General features: G+C 38.9%; 1 protein-coding gene across 1 annotated transcript in view; it reads left to right on the top strand.

Annotated features, from left to right (window-relative positions):
• Nucleotides 1-23,094, top strand: part of LOC116911743 (contactin-associated protein like 5-3) — an 820,968-nt gene that overhangs the window by 172,147 nt on the left and 625,727 nt on the right. The window contains exon 2 of the mRNA XM_032915729.1: nucleotides 1,220-1,324. Coding sequence (XP_032771620.1) covers nucleotides 1,220-1,324 — 105 coding nt within the window. The remainder of the gene's footprint in view (nucleotides 1-1,219; nucleotides 1,325-23,094) is intronic.

Here is a 23,094-nt window from a genome sequence, read left to right as displayed (position 1 = left end):
TTGTGTATTAGTCCACTGTCTTGCTGTAGTAAAGAGTCTGGCCCTGACTGCCCAGAGGGTGATGCAAAATCACAAGTTTACATGTTGTAGTAATGTGAAGATGGAGAGCAGACCCAGAAAGTGGGGTTTTTTGTGCTGCACTTTAGACAACTGTTGTCTTTTTGTCTCCTCATTATGAAGCCATTTGTCCTTGGACCTTATGATGAAGAAAGGAGACAGGCATTTATTTAAATACAAAACCATAGTATTTATTTTTGTTGTTTGGTAAATGAATCAAACAAGTGTTTTGTAGTACACATGCAGCTTTTTAGCATCATCCAGTGTTAGGAGTAAAGCAGCTATATGTGTCCCATGTTTTCATGCTGGCATGACCCAAACCACAGAGCCTCCTAGTTGCCATTAATTGGATTCTGATATTTTTCTTTCCAGTTGGGATATTCCTGTTTCATTCTTGTCACATATTTTTAGATATTAGCATTTGTGATAAACCTGAAACACAGTATATTAGGTGATTTTTCAATATACTCAAAAGACAGGAATTTAAGTCACACATTTGTAATTGTTTTTCTTGCAATTACCTGAACCACAGCTTTGTAAGAATTGCCTGGATAAATAATAATCCTATATAAATATTATTTTCAAATTTCAGATCAATTCTTCCCAAGAACCCATATGCCAAAAAATTTGCCTTGAATGCCACACTTCATATATGTTTTCTATAAGGTCTGTCTAGATATTATGGAGTCAATTTTCAATGTCCCAGAGAATCAATTGCAATACAAAAAAAATGAGAAAAAAAACGGTGGCTTTGTGAGGTTAGATAACTGGTTGATTGATTTGTCCTTTCAGTTGTCCCTTCCTTTACCATTCACCAGCTTACTCTTTCCATACACCTGCAATGTTCAGTAGATTCAGTGCTATGGACCCATTAAAACATGGACTGCCTTTTGGAAGATCCAAAAAATAAATAAATAAAAACATACATTACCACAACTCTTTGATGACGAAGTCACCAAACATTTCTTGTGCTGATGTATCAGAATACCTATGACAGAGTCACTTATTGAAGAGTTCTTGGATGAAATTTCTGGAGGAAATAGTTCTTTATCCTTTCTAGAGTAAGTTGTTAAGAGACAATGCCTATACTATTAAGTTCCCTCTTTGTAAAATTTTTCTTACCCTTAGAATCTGACCTTTTCTACCCTTGCCATCTTTTCAGACAACTGTGATGACCCTTTGGCCTCCTTTCTCTCACTGAGAGCTTTCTCCAGCTCCTCAGATGTCACTGGAAGTTCCAGCCCAGCTCACCTCAACTGGAGAATGGGTAAGAACTGTGACTAAACCAACAATCTATGTGTTAGATGAGGATATCATAAGTGCTTAGGAGAGAAAATGTGATCTATTTATACAGTGGTCATATCCAAAGTCATAATCCAGAAGGAAATCTGGGACGTTAAGACTATATCAAAAGTACTTCCCCACGTGTAATAGTCAACACATTCCTCCAACTCTATGATCCAGCAATGATTTCTTTGTGTTTCGTTGTTGTTATTGTTTGTTTATGCTGCTGCTACTGCTGCTGCTTTTGTTATTTAAGGTACTGACTCTGGAACCAAGGGCTTTATGAAAGCTATGAACATGCTCTTTTATGGGGGTACTAGCCATCCTGTGAAATTCTTTGTTTATGTGAACTTGTGTACAAAAAGATGTGAATGTGTATGTATACTTTCATGTCTGCAATTGTATGTTGTGGAAGGGGTAAAGGACAACCTTGAAAGATATTACTTAGGTGCTGTATATTTTTATGAGAAAGGGTGTCTCATTAACCTGGAGCTTAAAGGTTAGATTGCCTGGATTCCTGTCTCTGCCTTCCATTTCTGTGATTAAAAACATGCACCACAATGCCTGTTTAAATTTTATCATGGTTTCTGTGGGATCAACCTCAGGTCCTCATGATTGTGTGCAACTACTTCATACATTGAACTATCCCAAATCCTGTGAATTTCTGGGTTGTTTTTTTTTTTTGTTTTGTTTTTTTTGTTTTTTTTTTGTCATCATGAGAACTATTGCTAGAGGTTAATGTTTTAATGTTTGTTTTATTATGCACATTTTATGTGTCAGTATAAATAGCTACCAAAGTGTCCTTCATGACATGTTAGTGAAATGTTTACTAAAATACTTCAGTACATGTAGTTTTACTTTGAGATTAATATTAATATTTTAAGGTATACATTACAAATAATTAAAAGTAAGAATGCAAAATGTAATCTTAACAGATACTGTGTAAATAACTGATCTGTTAAAACTAGAATATTTATCCTTGACTAGTCTGTAATGCAAAATGAACTTAACCAATATAATGTTGGATATTTATCTATATTTTGATATTGATCTTGTGATATATAAAGCTAAATTATCTCTTTCTTTAAAGACTAACAAAAAATTCTGAAATCTGATTATTCTTACAAACTGATTCTTGATTTGTTGATTGTTAGGGCTAGGGAGATGGCTCAATGGGAAAAATACTTGCTTCAAAAGCATAAGGGCAAGAATTCAAATCCCTACAACCCATGTAAATGCCCGGTAGGTGTGGCAGCTGCCTGCAATTCCATCATTCAGGATGCAGGAACAGGCCATGCCCCAAAGAAGCTGGCTAGAAAGACTAGTCAAATAGTGAATTTCCAGTCTACAGGAAAGCTTGCTCCAACATTTAAGATGAAGAGCAACTGAGGAATGAATTCCTGTTAAAATTTCTCTTTTGTTCTTGTGATTAAAGTACTCAGACCAAATGCAAGTTAGGGAAGGAAGGTTTTATTCAAGTTTCTAGACTACAATCCATCATTAAAGAAAGCCTGGACCTGAATTCAGACAAGAATCTGAAGTTGGCCTGCTTGCTGCTGCATTACTTCTAACCAAAATTCTCACTTACTGCCAAGGAAGAAACCCTGGAGGAATGAAATGATGCCTGATAATTTGGTTACAGGTTTAAGAAAATTTATAGTACAGTCTGGGACCACCTGCTCAATTGATGATATTGTCCACAGTATGCTGTAATTCCTATATCTATTAACAACCAAGAAAATCACCTTAGACATGCCCTTAAGCACAATCTAGTCAGTCACTCAAGAATCTTTCCTTAGGTGACTCCAGGCTGTGTCAGTTTGATGGTTAAGGCTACATAATGCAACATTGATATAAACTGCAGACCTTTTTGCACATAAACAAGTGCATGTGTCAGGAGCTGGAGGGGATGACAGAGAGATTCAGAGGGTCAGGAAATCTAAGAAAAATATGTACCAGAGGCTATGAGAACTGTGGATAGCCATTGGAGAATCCTGGACACCAGGGAAATGTGAGGCTTCCAGGACACAATGGGGATGGCTATAGCTGAAATGCAAAGAGAGATAGAAGCCATAGAGATCACCTCCAGTAGTTAGGCACGGTTCCAAGTTGAGGGATGGGACCAATGACCCTTCTTAAAGTTTTTATCCCAGAAATGTTCCTGTCCAAAGGAAGAATGGGACAAAAAAATGAAACAGAGACGGGAGGGCCATCCAGGAACTGCTCCAACAGAGGATAAATCATGTCTGCAGACACCAAACCTGACACTGTTGCTGTAGTCAAGAGGAACTTGCGGAAAGGATCCTAGTGTGGTGGTGCCTGGGAGGTCTGGCCAGCAACTGACCAATGCAGATGTGGATGCTTGGAACCAACCATCAGACTGAGCTCAGGGAACATGGTCAGGGAGCTGGCGGAAGGACTGAAGGAGCATTGGAGGATTGCAACCCCATTGGAAGAACTACATAGGCTGGCCTGACCATGCAGTTCTCCCAGAGATTAGACCAACAACCAAGGAGTGTACCTGGAACAATACATATGTAGCAGAGGATGCCCTTTCCTGACAGCAATGGAAGGGGAGGCCCTTGGTCTCAGGGAGATTTGATGCCCCAGCATAGGGAGATGCAAGAGCAATGGTGCAGGAGAAGGTGGGTGGGTGGGTGGATGAGCACCCTCATACAGGCAAAGGGGAGGGGAAGGGCAGATGTGAGATATGGTTGGTAAAGGGATGATCTAGAAATGGAATAGCATTTGAGATGTAAAAAATGGAATGATTAATAAAAAAATTCAAACCAAAACAAGTACATTATAACCACATATATTAAAACACACACATTTTTGTGCACACACATATACAAATGTACATAAAATTCTGTATGTAAGTGTAGCACATCCATTGGCTTTTTCTCATTTATGCCATCCCTTCTCAAATGTGCATCACATAGGTGTATTAGGCTGACCATCATAATATATTTTTCCTATTTTGATTTACCTTTGCATTCTGAAATACATATTAGTTTTTGAATTATTGATATTTGAATCCTTGATGGATTTAGTTTGTTAACACTTTATGTCTTTGAATCTCCATCATTTCAGATTTATAAATTTGTTTATTTATTTGTAGTATATTTCATGCTATGAGTTGTAAGACCACTGTTATAACATTATCCATAAACAAAAATCAGTCATAATTTATTTGAAGAAGCCATCTAAGAATGCAGATGTCTCTATTTTTTGGTGGAAACAATAGAAAAATTGCTTCTAGACTGCACATGAGTGTATTACTTGTCATCGTTCCCAAGGTATACTGGACAGCAGTTATTTATTTAGCATTAACAACATATTGTCTTTTGAGAAGAGAATCACTATTCTGTAATTTTATATCAAATCTCAAATATCTGTGGATGTTATGCAAAAGTTTCTGTAACTGAGTCCCTTGTATATCAAAGGGCTATACTATTATAAAAGGAAAAATATCTCATTATAGCACAGAGAAGAGACTATTGATGTAATATATATTTTAATAATGGTCTTTGCGTAGTCTTATGAATTAGTATCTAATTTTATGTTTTATGTATATTACCATAATAATCCATAGCACAACTAATGTAAGGTATGTATTTTACATTTTCCCATCAGATAAAGTTGCTGACCTTCATGGAAATGACATAGTTTGTCAACATATAGCAGGAAATAGAAAATACTTGGGTTCAAACCCAATTCAACTGAATTCAGGAATCATGAAACAGCAAAAAATATTTTTTAAACTAAACAGTAAGTGGTCACATGCCAGCTATGACACTGTGGTGTTCTATGGGCATCATCAAGCCACTTGCTAAGCTCAGATTTTATCTTTGGCATCTCTGGATGATACCTGTCTTATACTATTTCCCAGAGAGCCATACTAGAAACTCGAATTGAGAAGAGCTTTCCCACTGCTGGACAGAACACTAGGAATTAAGCAGTGAAACCCCAGTTTTACTTCAGGAAAAAAAGTCGCTTGTTCAGGCAATTTAATACAGCCTGAGAAGTGCTTCCCAAGACAATTAGTCTGACCTCTACACAAAGCGTGTGATACCAGGTCCACACTATCTAGGAACTCCTTATTCTCCTATGGGGAAGATGAGGGTTTCACTTTATTACCGTTATGTCCGTATTAGACAGATAGTGACTGTAGACAGTGTCTTTGCAATGATTAATCATACCTGTCCTTTTTCTGGCTTGGTGGGGAGCCTGGGTATTATACATCAGACCAGTTTGTGTGAGAGAGGAGACAACTCCTTACCTCTCTTTGATAAGAGGCCAAACTGGGAAGACTCCCTTTCTAGTCCAGTGTGAAATGTTCTGTCGGGACTCTCCATTCACAGAGTCTCATCTTCCCTTAGGGTTTGGCATACCCAGGCGTTCTCTCTCTCTCTCTCTCTCTCTCTCTCCCCAAGTGTGTGTATGTGTGTGTGTGTCTGTGTCTGTGTGTCTGTGTGTCTGTGTGTCTGTGTGTCTGTGTGTCTGTGTGTCTGTGTGTCTGTGTGTCTGTGTATATCACCTGAGACACATGAGCTAGTGATATTGCCCAACACATACCACAGATATTTTATCTGCATATTGATTGAATGAATGTACAAGTAGTTTCTGGAAGATGTTGGAATGCAATCAGAACTACAAGCTAATACTTTAGACTGGCTACTGAACAGTTAATGCTTCTGTAACTATTTAAGATTACATCTTAAATGTTAGTCATTAAGCAAGAAACTTCACACATGATTGCTCTAACCTGGTAGGAATTCTATTATAAAGAGTTGATGGTTTGAGAAGAGGACTCAATTGACTTACTTGTGAAACATGAGGACCTGGGTCCATTACCCATATAATTATCCAGGATTGCAGTGTACATAATAACCCATGCATTCTGAGATATAAATGGAATCAGTAGGATCTTCACACTTTGTTATCCATATAATCTAACCAAACCAATGAGTTCTTAGTTCAGTAAGAGACCCTGCCTCAATATACCAAAAATCATAGTTGAGGGGCTGAAAAGAAGGTGTAATGATTAAAAATAACTGTTTGTTCTTCATGAAGACACCAACTGTTATAATGAGTGGCTTACAAGCATTTGTCATGCCACTTTCAGTGGCTGTGATGCCATCGCTGGAGTGCACAGGCATGTCACATCCATGCAATATCCGCACACACACACACACACACACACACACACAAAAATACAAAACAACATACACAATAACTGAAAAAAATAATAAAAAATACCTTTAAAATTAGTTTGCATCCCCTTTGGGAATGTAAGCCCATAATGAAAGAACTCGAAGAGCTTAAAATGTATGTGAAATTGACTAAATTAATGAATATGTATGGGTGTTTGCAACTATGTGTCCAACATATGGATTGCATGGACATATGTTACAATTATATCATTATAAAACATAAAAGTATGATAATGTTGTGAAGGACAAATTTTTCCTGTGAATATACAAGAAAGTATAAAATTTAGCAAGCTAAAAAGAAAGCATTTAGTATTAATTAACAGAGAACCTTGCAGAAAAAGGATTTATTGTTCTCCTCAGACTGGACTTATAAATTATCAATGTTCAAAATTACTAAGAGCCTGAGGATCCTTTTCCTACAATGAGTGCTTTAAATAGCCCCTTTCATCTGATGAATGGACAGACATCAACCATACCCCATCTCTAGAGGAAATATTTATAAAGCTACAGAATTCTGGAAACTCTGATAGCCACAAAGGTATTGAAGATTTTCTCCGTTAGTACTGAATGGTGAGTCTAAGAATTCAGTCATGTTGCAAGCTTATGTGGCATTTAACTGAAAAAAAAATAAAGGATAAACTTCCTATATATGGAGAAGTACTTACTGCTTCACCTCATACTACGTCAGCCAGATTGAACAGAGGAATTAGCCTTTTCCCCATTACCAAGGTATCATTGCTTCAGCAAATGATAGAATGCCATGTCCATTCCATAAATTCATTAGAAATTTTCCTCCCACATCCTCACTCTATACAGAGGCATCTTCTATATGTCTCTGTCTAGAGATACTCATAGCTCCAATAATGTACACAGAAATAATTGTGCATGATTCTTATTAGCTCAGTTATTTCCTCAATGGTATTACTGAAGCATAAATAGCAAAATTAATTGTATATTAAAGTTCACGGTGTGATGATTTGATATCTCTATAATGTATAAGGTCCAGTCCTTATACATTATACAGAGGGGTCCTGCTCAAGGGAAGGGCCTAAGGCCTCACACTATTACAGATGCTGTGGTTTGCTTACAAACAGGAGTTTATCATGACTGCAGTCTGAAAGGCCCAGCCAACAAGCAGCTGAAAGAGTCAGATGCAGAGATTTACACCCAGCCAATGAACAGAAGCCAGTGACCCCTATGGTTGAATTAGGGAAAAGGTGGAAGAAGCTTAACAAAAATTGTAAAATGCTTAACAAAATTATGTTAGTTGATACACTTTTTTTTTATTTTTGTTCTTTAATCTTTTTTTTTTTACAGCACAGTCTTAATACCCCTCCTGGTCCACCCTCTAACTCTTACTCATCCCATACCTCCTTAACCCATTTTCAAGAGGATGTCCCAAAACCCCACCTTCACCCCACCAGACCTCCCCTCTCTTTGGGAACACAAGTCTCTTGAGGGTTAGGTGCATCTTCTAGCATTGAGTCCAGACCAGACAGTACTCTGGTATTGGGGGCCTCATATCAGCTGTGTATGCTGCCTGGTTGGTGGCTCTGTGTCTGAGAGATCTTGAGGGTTCACATTAGTTGAGACTGCTGGTCTTCCTATAGGGTTGCTCAGCTTCTTCCACCTTTATCCTAATTAGACCATAGGGGTCACTGGCTTCTGTCCATTTGCTGGGTGTAAATTTCTGCATCTGACTCATTCAGCTGCTTATTGGGTGGGCCTTTCAGATTGCAGTCATGATAGGCTTCTGTTTGTAAGCAAACCATAACCTCAGTAATAGTGTCAGGCCTTCGGGCTTACCCTGGAGCAGGATCCAATTTGTGCCTATCATTTGACCTCCTTTCCCTCAGGCTCTTCTCCATTTTTGTCCCTGCAGTTCTTTCAGACAGGAACAATTCTGGATCAGAGCTTTTGACTGTGGGATGGCAACCACATCCCTCCACTTGATCTTCTGTCTTTCTATTGGAGGTGGTCTCTACAAGTTTCCTCTCTCCTCACTGTAGGGTATTTCATCTAAGGTCTGTCCCTTTGAGTTCTGAGAATCTCTTACCTGCCAAGTCTCTGGTACATTCAAGAGGGTTCCTCCATCTCGAATTTCCCGAGGTTTCCTGTTTTCATTCTTCTTCTGGCCCTCAGGGCTTCAGTCTTGTCCCCCTACTACTGTATCATGTTCCTCTCTTCCCATCCGTGTCTGATTTTCCATCCAGTTGCCCCCACCTGATTGCTTTCTTCTCCCTCCCAAGTGGGAATGAGGCATTCTCACTGGGGCCATTCTACCTTTTAACCTTCTTGGGTTCTGTGGACTGTAGCCTGGGTATTCTGTACTTTTTTGGCTAATATTCACTTATTAGTGACTATGTACCGTGCATGTCCTTTTGGGTCTGTGTTACCTTACTGAGGATAATATTTTCTACTTCCATCCATTTGCCTCAAAAATTCAAGATGTCGTCGCTCTTAATAGCTGAGTAGTATTCCATTGTGTTAACGAACCATATTTTCTCTATCCATTCTTCTGTTGGGAGACTTCTGGTTTGTTTCCAGCTTCTGGCTATCACAAATAAGGGCACAAAGAATATGTGCCCCTGTGTCATGGTGGGGCATCTTTTGGGTATGTGCCCAATAGTGCCATAACTGAATCTTCAGGTAGATGTATTTCCAATTTTCTGAGGAACCTCCATATTGATGTCTAAAGTGGTACTACCAGTTAGACTCTAAGATCAAGAACTGATAAATGAGACCTCATGAAACTCAAAAGGTTCTCTATGGGAAAGGACATAATCAATAGGACAAATCAACAACCTACAGATTGGGAAAAAGATCTTCACAAACCTCACAACCTATAGAAGGCTAAGATTCAAAATATATAAAGAACTCAAAAAACTAACCACCAGGATACCAAACAACCCAATAAAAAGTAGGCTATAGGACTAAACAAAATTTACAACAGAGGAGTCTCAAATGGCTGAGAAGCACTTAAAGAAATGTTCAAAGTCCTTAGTGATCAAGGAGATTAAAGTCAAAATGAATCTGAGATTCCACTTTATACCAATCAGAATAGCTAAAGTCAAAAACTCAGATGACAATACATGCTGGCCAGGATGTGAAAAAGGGGGTACACTCCTATGTTGCTGGTGGGATTGCAAATTGATATAAGCTTCTCTTACCATACTCCCTTTGGGTGTGTGCATGTATGTATGTTTGTTCTATAGCCTTGTTAGATTTCATGTGTACAGCAGAAGACTGCCACAATAAATCACAAAATTGTGTCACTAGAGCCTGAGAATTCTCTTGTTTCGTCAACTGGATTTTCAGCTCAGGCTCACTTTGCAGGTAAAGATGACCTTGAACTTCTGATCCTTTGTCTTCTGGCTTCTCAGTGATGTGATTACAGACTCATTCTTATTGATGGGATTAGTGACATAAGATAATTTTACAATGCTAGGAATCGAGTCCTGAGCAAGCGCTGTACAGACTGAGATGCTTCACAGCCCCTCTAAAGAAGTATTTTCCATAACAGTATAACATTTTAGCAGTCTGTTTTAGTTACCTACATTCATTTTTCTCCTTCCTGTCTCGATCCAATACAAAACCACTGCTGCTTCTAAATATCTAAGCACCATGTTTGTTGCATGCACATATACAAATGCAAACACATAGCCATCTACTTTAAATTAGATTTAAAATCTTAAAGATTAGGGATTAAGATTCACATATCCTTTTTCAATTCTAAGGGCATTGTTTATAATTGCTGAATCAATAAATACCTATCAAAGTGTGATGTTTGGTCAATTTAAAACCACAGATCTTGTTCAAGGATTTTGAACCTAACTCGATCAGGAATCAGGATACCTTTCATCACTCGTCATCAGAAGGAGGAGTGTTGTAGAGGAGCCCTGGATGTTACTGAAAGGGCGCAGCATTCTTCCTTTAATCTCTGAGGTCTGATTAGATTTTCTTAACATAGTCTATATACTCATTTTTGCTCTAGTCACAAGAATTAACAAATACCTTGTGTCTTGTGACATCTAGCTTTCTACACTGCTGTTAGGGATTTTTCTCTTATTTTCCTGAAGGTGAAATCTAAGTTGTTGAAATCTTCTTTCATTGAAATTCTCGTCTGCTGGATTGCACATTCTGTGGAGGTAACTGTCATTTTCTGAGATGATGTCAATAAATATCAGTTCACTATAGGCATGGCACTTATGACCTCCCGAACAAGGAGTGCACTCGAGTCTACCTCAATGAACCATTGGATATATTGGGTTACTTACAACTACTGTGACTGAGAGGCCACTTAATAGCAATACGGATTACTCATTAGCAGTAAAGCCCTGAAAATTAAAATTTCATCTCTCAGACAGCTCACCTGATTTCAGAGTCTTATCTCACTTAAAAATTATAGTTGATATAATATCTAGGAGGGACACGATGAATATTGGCGCTGTCCAGAATTTCATGAGACATGTAAATTTTGTTTAATTCTTTGTCTTCTAAGACTTCCTCATACATCCAAGAAGGATTATTTAATTTAGTGTTTTTCTATTCAACAAGCTATCTCCTTACAGTCAAAACTGCTGAACAATTTCAAATGGAGGAAGAATTCTTCCTGCAAGTCATTTAAAATGTTTGAATCTCCTGTAAACTACATAAAATCCATTATGCATTGAACATGTACAAAATATGTTACTTCCAATGTATAAAACCAGAGTTGAATATATTCAAGAATGACTATACAGGAAGAAAGTATATAGCTGGTGAATGTATATCACATGCAATGATTGTCCAAATGAAAGTCAGAACCCAGGATATCTGTGATCCATGCCCAAGAAATACAAGTGTAGTGAGGTCTATTAGTGACAAAACAACTTCTTAAAACATAAAAATAAAGTAAAAACTGCAACCCAAATGTAGTTGTTCTGTAAATAAAGGTTTGGCAGCCCAGCCAAGGAGCCAAGGTGGTTAAAGTCTCCCTTAGCCTCCGAGCATTACTATTTCCTCAGTGAAGGGAATTTAGCAAATGGATTTTGTTTCCCTTCTACACGTCTTTGACTTTGATCTTATCTCACAGGAGAAAAATGAAAAGCATTAATCACTTCTGAAAAGACCTGGAAGCTGTACTAAGCTGAGATTATTGGCCATTTACTGAAGCAGTCAAGTCATTTTATTTAATTATGGTTTAGGTAGGATCTCTGTGTTTCCGATGTGATATGTTTGTAGTGATAAACCTTTGAGTTGATAGGTTCTTTAAGCTGTGCTTTCAGAAATTCTGTCAACAGGAAATTCTGGAGCTGCTGGCCAAGGGTCAAACTACCCAAATGTGATCCATATCTCAACAATTAAGGGAAGAAGTTAAGTTCCCCTGTGGGATCAGATCAGAAATAGTCATAGAGGTCTTACTATCCCCAACAAGAAGGTTTATGGCTCTCTCTTTCTTATGAAACACTTTATAAGCAATAATCTTTAACATTATCACGTGAAACTTTAAGTCTTCTCTTTCACTTGAATATATTAGATGGTCATATCATATACCTCTACCATGACAATTTTGTTTACATAATGAATTTGGTTCTTTTACATGAATAAAATGTCAGCTTTCCAAGTCTAGGGATGAATTAAAAAGCTTAGAGCTCTTGACTGTCTATTTTTCCATTTAACACACAAGCATTCTACAGAACACACACATACAGGCTATGCACCATACATGACACAACACACACACACACACACACACACACACAATCACACATACACACCATTGTTATTGGACAATTCTTGTCACTGACTCTCCATGGAGGTATTTGGAATTTGCTTTTCATTTTTAGTCATTTATATATGAAAACAGGACTGGAAAGAATCAGGGAATCAGATTTTATGAGGTGGTTAGCCTCATATGTTAGGTGAGAACACTGAGGACCCCATAACGGTAGTGTCACCATGTCTGCAAACTCCATATAAACTGACTGAAGTTTTGTGATTTTGACTTAATGTGTTTTAAACAGCTTCAGAACTAGGATTGTAAGTCAATTGGTAAAATACTTACAACATGCAGAAAGTCCTCACTGGTGGAAACAAGTGTACTTTTATAAGTGTAGCTTCAACAGGGAAAATTAGAAAGATCTTTGGCTATTAGTGCCATGGATAAATGGACATATAGACAAATATCTGCATGGAAAAACTCTGGAGAGGAAACAAGAGTTTATATAGCTAAGAAATAGGAGCCTTGAGGTTGGGGATTTAGCTCAGTGGTAGAGCGCTTGCCTAGGAAGCACAAGGCCCTGGGTTCGGGTCCCCAGCTCCAGAAAAAAAACCAAAAAAAAAAAAAAAAAAAAAGAAAGAAAGAAAAAAAGAAATAGGAGCCTTGCCCGATTTTCTGAGACTGGAAGATGTTTCACAACACAAGCCTGTTTGCAATGAGAATCTCCAGTTCCAAATTAGAATCAGGCAGTGAGATCACCAATTCTCTCTTTTGATATAAACTTACTTTAGCCAGGGAGAGACAATGGCACCTGGAAATCAGTTAGCTGGGTACCTAAGACAATATCTCAGTAGGAAGGTTGGAGATATCTGTGCAAAGGAGGGGCTCCTACAGATATTGTAACCTAAGCAGAAGCTAGAGGGTAGCATCTCATTCTGACATTCTCCTTAACTGCTTGATCATCAGTTTTTATACTGATTGTGTTCATTCCAGCATGGGACAAACTATTCTAGAATATTTCTGTACCTTCTGCTCCTTCAATTCTTACTGCTGCCTTTTATTTTCCATAGATTTGAGTGACTAAGAAGCTTGGAATAAAATTAAGTTGACAAAATTTTATTAATCTTTTTATCATGATATCAGTATTTTAAATATTTCTTACTGTTACTTTACTTTCTCCTCTGCTTTTCTATTCCCTTACTTTCTCTTCTTTCTGTCCCTTTCCTTTCTTCTCAGTTCTTCCTTTCTTTGACATGGTTTTTCTCTTAGCTAAGACTGGTTAAATTCATGACCATTTTCCTGCCTTGGCCTCTTGAGAGCTGGGATTATAGCCATAAACATAATCCTCAGATCTGAAACAATTCCTAAGAGGTCTTCTATAAATGCAGGTGTCACTACCTGAGGGCTGTAAGCAGTCAGGCCTGCCTGTGTTCACCAGTTGATAGTATTTTATTTAAACACATACTTAAAAAGACAAAACGAAACAGAATAGGATTACTAAATCATGTTTGTCTAGACATTGGTAGCATATTAATTGTCATTATCAGAAAGAAAACAAGAGACAGTTCTGTGTCTCTTAAACACCCTCCACTGTGAGAAGTATCCTTACTTCCTTTTTTAGAGAACAGACAGCATCTTCTATTAATATTAGTCATGTGCCTGCAACAAAATATCTCACAATTATAACTAAATTCTTTGTTATAGCTACCATCTCTGCATATGTGACCACTGTGATTGTATTTATGTGTGGTGTGTGTGTGTGTGTGTGTGTGTGTGTGTGTGTGTGAGTGTGTGTGTGAATGTTTGTGTGTATGGCTGTGTATGTATGCCTGTGTCCAAGGGACAAATATCTAGGATCTCATGAATGCTATTCAAGTACTTTAGTGTTTGTTTGCATATGTGTAACTTGTCTGTAGAAGCAAAAAATAGGCATGGGATACAATGGAGCTGGCTACAGAGAATTATAAGCTGCAAGATGTAGATGCTAGGAACTCACCTTCAGCCACCCAAAAGAGCAATAAGTGCACCATTTTTATAGCCATATCCTATGGAATTTTCATCTTTTCAAAATCATGCTGGGTATTTGGTAAATTTCCCACTTAGTTTTCTTCTGGAGCTGTGTTAGTCCTTGAACTGGAACTGTGGTAAATGAGTGACAGTCACCTTTAGTATCCTGTCATATTATGAATGCCCAGTAGCACAAGAATCATGTTTGTCTTTCATCCAATAGTGCCCCAGCCTCAGGTGTCTTTGCTCAGCCCAAATTCTGTTTCATGTGAATGTGAGAGCTCTGAAAAAGAGGAGAAGGGGAACTGCTATATATTGCAGGTGTAGGCATATATGAGCATAATGTCATTACTTTTAGACACATGATGTTATATGTGTTATATATGTTATATGAGTTATATGTGTTATAGTCATAGAAGTGCCTCTGATTGTGAAATGTATGCATGTTTTTGTATGAGTATGTGTGTGCCTGTCAAAGAACAGCTTCATGTGCCATTCTTTACTGTCCACCCACTCTTCCTCTTCTTCTTCTTCTTCTTCTTCTTCTTCTTCTTCTTCTTCTTCTTCTTCTTCTTCTTCTTCTTCTTCTTCTTCTTCTTCTTCTTCTACTACTACTACTACTACTACTACTATTAGTAATTGTTGTAATTATTTTTTTATTAACTTGAATATTTCTTATATACATTTCGAGTGTTATTCCCTTTCCCGGTTCCCGGGCAAACATCCCCCTCCCCCCTCCCCTTCCTTATGGGTGTTCCCCTCCCGACCCTCCCCCCATTGCCGCCCTCCCCGCAACAGTCTAGTTCACTGGGGGTTCAGTATTAGCAGGACCCAGGGCTTCCCCTTCCACTGGTGCTCTTACTAGGATATTCATTGCTACCTATGAGGTCAGAGTCCAGGGTCAGTCCATGTATAGTCTTTAGGTAGTGGCTTAGTCCCTGGAAGCTCTGGTGGCTTGGCATTGTTGTACATATAGGGTCTCGAGCCCCTTCAAGCTCTTCCAGTTCTTTCTCTGATTCCTTCAACGGGGGTCCTATTCTCAGTTCAGTGGTTTGCTGCTGACATTCGCCTCTGTATTTGCTGTATTCTGGCTGTGTCTCTCAGGAGCGATCTACACTTCTGCACTTCTTTGCTTCATCCATCTTGTCCAATTGGGTGGCTGTATATATATGGGCCACATGTGGGGCAGGCTCTGAATGGATGTTCCTTCAGTCTCTGTTTTAATCTTTGCCTCTCTCTTCCCTGCCAAGGTATTCTTGTTCCCCTTTGAAAGAAGGAGTGAAGCATTCACATTTTGATCATCCGTCTTGAGTTTCATTTGTTCTAGGCATCTAGGGTAATTCAGGCATTTGGGCTAATAGCCACTTATCAATGAGTGCATACCATGTATGTCTTTCTGTGATTGGGTTAGCTCACTCAGGATATTTTCCAGTTCCAACCATTTGCCTACAAATTTCATAAACTCGTTGTTTTTGATAGCTGAGTAATATTCCATTGTGTAGATGTACCACATTTTCTGTATCCATTCCTCTGTTGAAGGGCATCTGGGTTCTTTGCAGCTTCTGGCTATTATAAATAAGGCTGCGATGAACATAGTGGAGCACGTGTCTTTTTTATATGTTAGGGCATCTTTTGGGTATATGCCCAAGAGAGGTATAGCTGGATCCTCAGGCAGTTTAATGTCCAATTTTCTGAGGAACCTCCAGACTGATTTCCAGAATGGTTGTACCAGTCTGCAACCCCACCAACAATGGAGGAGTGTTCCTCTTTCTCCGCATCCTCGCCAGCATTTGCTGTCACCTGAGTTTTTGATCTTAGCCATTCTCACTGGTGTGAGGTGAAATCTCAGGGTTGTTTTGATTTGCATTTCCCTGATGACTAAAGATGTTGAACATTTCTTTAGGTGTTTCTCAGCCATTCGGCATTCCTCAGCTGTGAATTCTTTGTTTAGCTCTGAACCCCATTTTTTAATAGGGTTATTTGTCTCCCTGCGGTCTAACTTTTTGAGTTCTGTGTATATTTTGGATATAAGGCCTCTATCTGTTGTAGGATTGGTAAAGATCTTTTCCCAATCTGTTGGTTTGCCGTTTGTCCTAACCACAGTGTCCTTTGCCTTACAGAAGCTTTGCAGTTTTATGAGATCCCATTTGTCGCATTCTTGATCTTAGAGCATAAGCCATTGGTGTTTTGTTCAGGAAATTTTTCCAGTGCCCATGTGTTCCAGATGCTTCCCTAGTTTTTCTTCTATTAGTTTGAGTGTGTCTGGTTTGATGTGGAGGTCCTTGATCCACTTGGACTTAAGCTTTGTACAGGGTGATAAGCATGGATCGATCTGCATTCTTCTACATGTTGACCTCCAGTTGAACCAGCACCATTTGCTGAAAATGCTATCTTTTTTCCATTGGATGGATTTGGCTCCTTTGTCAAAAATCAAGTGACCATAGTTGTGTGGATTCATTTCTGGGTCTTCAATTCTGTTCCATTGGTCTATCTGTCTGTCTCTGTACCAATACCATGCAGTTTTTATCACTATTGCTCTGTAATTATTATCACCATGATTTTTAATAGCAGTAGTGATTCTTTTTTTTATCTTTATTAACTTGAGTATTTCTTATTTTCATTTCGATTGTTATTCCCCTTTCCAGTTTCCGGGCCAATATCCTCCTAACTTCTTTCCCTCCCCTTTTATCTGGGCTTCCCCTCCCATCCTCCCCCATACATCCTCTCTCCAACAATCGCATTCACTAGGTGTTCAGTCTTGGCAGGACCAAGGGCTTCCCCTTCCACTGGTGCTCTTACTAGGATATTCATTGCTACCTATGAGGTTGGAGCCCAGGGTCAGTCCATGTATAGTCTTTGGGTAGTGACTTAGTCCCTGGAAGCTCTGGTTGCTTGGCATTGTTGTTCATATGGGGTCTCGAGCCCCTTCTAGCTCTTCCAGTCCTTTCTCTGATTCCTTCAACGGGGGTCCCATTCTCAGTTCAGTCGTTTGCTGCTGGCATTCGCCTATGTGTTTGCTGTATCTGGTTGTGTCTCTCAGGAGAGATCTACATCCGGTTCCTGTTGGCCTGCACTTCTTTGCTACATCCATCTTATCTAGTTTGGTGGCTGTATATGTATGGGCCACATGTGGGGCAGGCTGTGAATGGATGTTCCTTCTGTCTCTGTTCTAAACTTTGCCTCCATATTCCCTGCCAAGGGAATTCTTGATCCCCTTTTAAAGAAGGAGTGAGCATTCACATTTTGGTCATCCTTCTTGAGTTTCATGTTTTCTGTACATCTAAGGTAATTCAAGCATTTGGGCTAATAGCCACTTATCAATGAGTGCATACCATGTGTGTTTTCTGTGATTGGGTTACCTCACTCAGGATGATATTTTCCAGTTCCATCCATTAGCCTATGAATTTCATAAAGTCATTGTTCTTGATAGCTGAGCAATATTCCATTGTGTAGATGTACCACATTTTCTGTATCCATTCCTCTGTTGAAGGGCACCTGGGTTCTTTCCAGTTTCTGGCTATTATAAATAAGGCTACAATGAATATAGTGGAGCACGTGTCTTTGTTATATGTTAGGGCATCTTTTGGGTATATGCCCAAGAGAGGTATAGCTGTGTCCTCAGGTAGTTCAATGTCCTATTTTCTGAGGGACCTCATGACTGATTTCCAGAATGGTTGTACCAGTAGCAGTAGTGATTCTTAAATTATAAAATAATACAAATAATTGCTATTTTTATCTTTCTTATTATTATATTGAGAAAGACTTTCTCAATAGCTTGAAATTTGTAACTATTCCAACTATCTAATACTTATACCAATAAAGCCATATGAGGCATAAACTGAGGTAAAAACTTGCTAGTTCAGGGAGGTGACTTTATTTTCTGAACTACATACAAAAATAGTTATTTCTAGCCTAAATCTACAACTAAACTTCCATCTCTTTAGAAATCTCTTTCTATTTTTGTCATTGGACCAACCTAGTCTATCTTTCTCTTGATCTCCTTCAGACCAAAGAGGGTTGTTTAGCTTTATTTAATAGAATATTGCTTTACCTGTTTCCTGGCAGTTTCTTCTCTAATGTTCCGATAAACCCAAAGAGGAAATCCATACATCTTACCCAGGGAGATTCTTCTATAAAGACTCTTCTAAGATAAAATGAATGTGGGAGGGAGAGGAGAGAGTGATCTAGGGTCCAATTTCTATCAAAGTAGTCTGCTACACCTATGGCATGTTGAACCATGTCACCATCATGAGGGATGTGGGCACCAAGTCTACTTAGTATGGGTTGAACCATTTCATTTTTACACTGGTATCTCAATGCTACTAAGCGCACTATGTCTCCAGTCATAAAACAAAGACTATAAGTCCTCTCTAAGCAACTTCTCTTAACATAAGCAAGAACACGCCATTCTTTAGTATTCTTATCTCTGGAGGCTTTTATAGGCACACCCAAACTGCATTACTTCAGGACATATACCTAACTGCCTCTGACCAATGCAACATCTATTTGAACAGTCATATTTTGCTAACAGTTGGATTTAAGTACAATAATTATATATCGTGTAACAAAAACTCATGAAACTTACAAAGTTTGCTCGTTACTGAGCTCAGTGAACTACCTGTCTCTTCCTTGACAGATTGCAACTGTGCACCACTATGTTCTGCATGTTATTGTACGTGCCGGGGTTTGAACTCAGATGTTCATGCTTGAGAGGCTAGTGCTGTCGGTACTAAGTGAACCATCTTACCAGACCCAAGGCCACTCTGTTTACTTATTTCTGTGTTTTACTCATTGAATAGATTGTCTATAAAACCATTTTGAATCATGGCTTAAAGGGCCTTCAAGTGTGTCAAACTCCTCCTTCATTGATGGAAAAGTGTTTGTTGTTCAAAGGGCTTCTGTGTACTATATGAAGAGCCACAGGTCATAGAAACCATTCTAAGGTTTATTTTAAGGATTTAAATAGTCATGAGCTGAAATAATACCTAAAGTTCAGGTGCATATTTGAGGATCAAGGCTCAGTCACTTGTGTTGAGTTGTTCTCATTTTACTAGGATATAGAATCTTTCACTGACCCTAGTGTTCACTTACCCTACTAGCCTAGCTGGCTAATTTGTTTGGGGATTCCCTTGCTTTCACTTCCTGTGCTCTGAGTTTACAAATTACCTCTTATGCCCAAGATATACATGAAAACTGGGAGCTAAATTCAGGTCTTGCACAACAAGCACTTTACATTTTGAGTCATCACCCTAGAATTGCTTTCTTTTATTTAAATATAATTTCATCTTATACCTAAATATCTGTGAAAGGAAAAATTCTAGAGCATGGATAAGAAATTCAGTTAGTGGAGGGGGGAAGTTTAGGAGTTGAGGAAAGAAGATTAAAGAGCGCGAGGAGATAAATGAATGGAGTGTTTGAATTGCCCTTTGCGACTCTGAAGGCTGAAGAGTTCCTGATGAATTGCATGTCTGTTTGTGCCTCATAGCCGCACAGACTGCCTGAAGTTACATTTCGAGAGCAAAATCACTGCACCTTAAAAAACAAAAGATTGGGCTGCACTGTGTTCCTGAGGAAACTGTATACGGCTGTATACGGCCTCTGGGTACCCGTTAGAGGAGGGCACAGGAGCAGCAGATCCACTGCGTCTGAGACACCGCACCTGAAGGGACCGACCGGATAAACAGTTCTCTGCACCCAAATCCCGTGGGAGGGAGAGCTAAACCTTCAGAGAGGCGGACACGCCTGGGAAACCAGAAGAGACTGCATGCTGCACACAGTACTGACCCCAGAGGAAAACAAAAGCTATCTGGAACCCAGGTGCCGGCAACCTCCCGGATGGGGTGGCGCAGGTCCTCCTGGCTGCTGAGGCCGTGGAGAGCTAATAGACAACTCCCCACTAGCAAACTTGAGCCTGGGAACCACAGGTAAGACAAACTTTTCTGCTACAAACGACTTGCCTGGTGAACTCAAGACACAGGCTCACATGAACAGCTGAAGACCTGTAGAGAGGAAAAACTACGCGCCCAAAAGCAGAACACTCTGTCCCCATAACTGGCTGAAAGAAAACAGGAAAACAGGTCTACAGCACTCCTGAAACACAGGCTTATAAGACAGTCTAGCCACTGTCAGAAATAGCAGAACAAAGTAACACTAGAGATAATCTGATGGCGAGAGGCAAGCGCAGGAACCCAAGCAACAGAAACCAAGACTACATGGCATCATCGGAGCCCAATTCTCCCACCAAAGCAAACACGGAATATCCAAACACACCAGAAAAGCAAGATCTAGTTTCAAAATCATATTTGATCATGATGTTGGAGGACTTCAAGAAAGACATGAAGAACTCCCTTAGAGAAACACAGGAAAACATAAACAAACAAGTAGAAGCCTACAGAGAGGAATCGCAAAAATTCCTAAAAGAATTCCAGGAAAACATAAATAAACAAGTAGAAGCCCATAGAGAGGAGTCACAAAAATCCCTGAAAGAATTCCAGGAAAATACAATCAAACAGTTGAAGGAATTAAAAATGGAAATAGAAGCAATCAAGAAAGAACACATGGAAACAACCCTGGATATAGAAAACCAAAAGAAGAGACAAGGAGCTGTAGATACAAGCATCACCAACAGAATACAAGAGATGGAAGAGAGAATCTCAGGAGCAGAAGATTCCATAGAAATCATTAACTCAACTGTCAATGATAATGTAAAGCGGAAAAAAGCTACTGGTCCAAAACATACAGGAAATCCAGGACTCAATGAGAAGATCAAACCTAAGGATAATAGGTATAGAAGAGAGTGAAGACTCCCAGCTCAAAGGACCAGTAAATATCTTCAACAAAATCATAGAAGAAAACCTTCCTAACCTAAAAAAAGAGATACCCATAGGCATACAAGAAGCCTACAGAACTCCAAATAGATTGGACCAGAAAAGAAACACCTCCCGTCACATAATAGTCAAAACACCAAACGCACAAAATAAAGAAAGAATATTAAAAGCAGTAAGGGAAAAAGGTCAAGTAACATATAAAGGCAGACCTATCAGAATCACACCAGACTTTTCGCCAGAAACTATGAAGGCCAGAAGATCCTGGACTGATGTCATACAGACCCTAAGAGAACACAAATGCCAGCCCAGGTTACTGTATCCTGCAAAACTCTCAATCAACATAGATGGAGAAACCAAGATATTCCATGACAAAACCAAATTTACACAATATCTTTCTACAAATCCAGCACTACAAAGGATAATAAATGGTAAAGCCCAACATAAGGAGGCAAGCTATACCCTAGAAGAAGCAAGAAACTAATCGCCTTGGCAACAAAACAAAGAGAAGAAAAGCACACAAACATAACCTCACATCCAAATATGAATACAACAGGAAGCAATAATCACTATTCCTTAATATCTCTCAACATCAATGGCCTCAACTCCCCAATAAAAAGACATAGATTAACAAACTGGATACGCAACGAGGACCCTGCATTCTGCTGCCTACAGGAAACACACCTCAGAGACAAAGACAGACACTACCTCAGAGTGAAAGGCTGGAAAACAACTTTCCAAGCAAATGGTCGGAAGAAGCAAGCTGGAGTAGCCATTCTAATATCAGATAAAATCAATTTTCAACTAAAAGTCATCAAAAAAGATAAGGAAGGACACTTCATATTCATCAAAGGAAAAATCCACCAAGATGAACTCTCAATTCTAAATATCTATGCCCCAAATACAAGGGCACCTACATACGTAAAAGAAACCTTACTAAAGCTCAAAACACACATTACACCTCACACAATAATAGTAGGAGATTTCAACACCCCACTCTCATCAATGGACAGATCATGGAAACAGAAATTAAACAGAGACGTAGAAAGACTAAGAGAAGTCATGAGCCAAATGGACTTAACAGATATTTATAGAACATTCTATCCTAAAGCAAAAGGATATACCTTCTTCTCAGCTCCTCATGGTACTTTCTCCAAAATTGACCATATAATTGGTCAAAAAATGGGCCTCAACAGGTACAGAAAGATAGAAATAATCCCATGCGTGCTATCAGACCACCACGGCCTAAAACTGGTCTTCAATAACAATAAGGGAAGAATGCCCACATATACGTGGAAATTGAACAATGCTCTACTCAATGATAACCTGGTCAAGGAAGAAATAAAGAAAGAAATTAAAAACTTTTTAGAATTTAATGAAAATGAAGATACAACATACCCAAACTTATGGGACACAATGAAAGCTGTGCTAAGAGGAAAACTCATAGCGCTGAGTGCCTGCAGAAAGAAACAGGAAAGAGCATATGTCAGCAGCTTGACAGCACACCTAAAAGCTCTAGAACAAAAAGAAGCAAATACACCCAGGAGGAGTAGAAGGCAGGAAATAATCAAACTCAGAGTGAAATCAACCAAGTAGAAACAAAAGGACCATAGAAGAATCAACAGAACCAAATGTTGGTTCTTTGAGAAAATCAACAAGATAGATAAACCCTTAGCCAGACTAACGAGAGGACACAGAGAGTGTGTCCAAATTAACAAAATCAGAAATGAAAAGGGAGACATAACTACAGATTCAGAGGAAATTCAAAAAATCATCAGATGTTACTATAAAAGCCTATATTCAACAAAACTTGAAAATCTGCAGGAAATGGACAATTTCCTAGACAGATACCAGGTACCGAAGTTAAATCAGGAACAGATAAGCCAGTTAAACAACCCCATAACTCCTAAGGAAATAGAAGAAGTCATTAAAGGTCTCCCAACCAAAAAGAGCCCAGGTCCAGACGGGTTTAGTGCAGAATTCTATCAGACCTTCATGGAAGACC

This window comes from Rattus rattus, chromosome 10 (genome assembly GCF_011064425.1).
Source record: "Rattus rattus isolate New Zealand chromosome 10, Rrattus_CSIRO_v1, whole genome shotgun sequence".
Lineage (NCBI taxonomy): Eukaryota > Metazoa > Chordata > Mammalia > Rodentia > Muridae > Rattus > Rattus rattus.
This window is presented reverse-complemented; position numbering and strand designations above follow the sequence as displayed.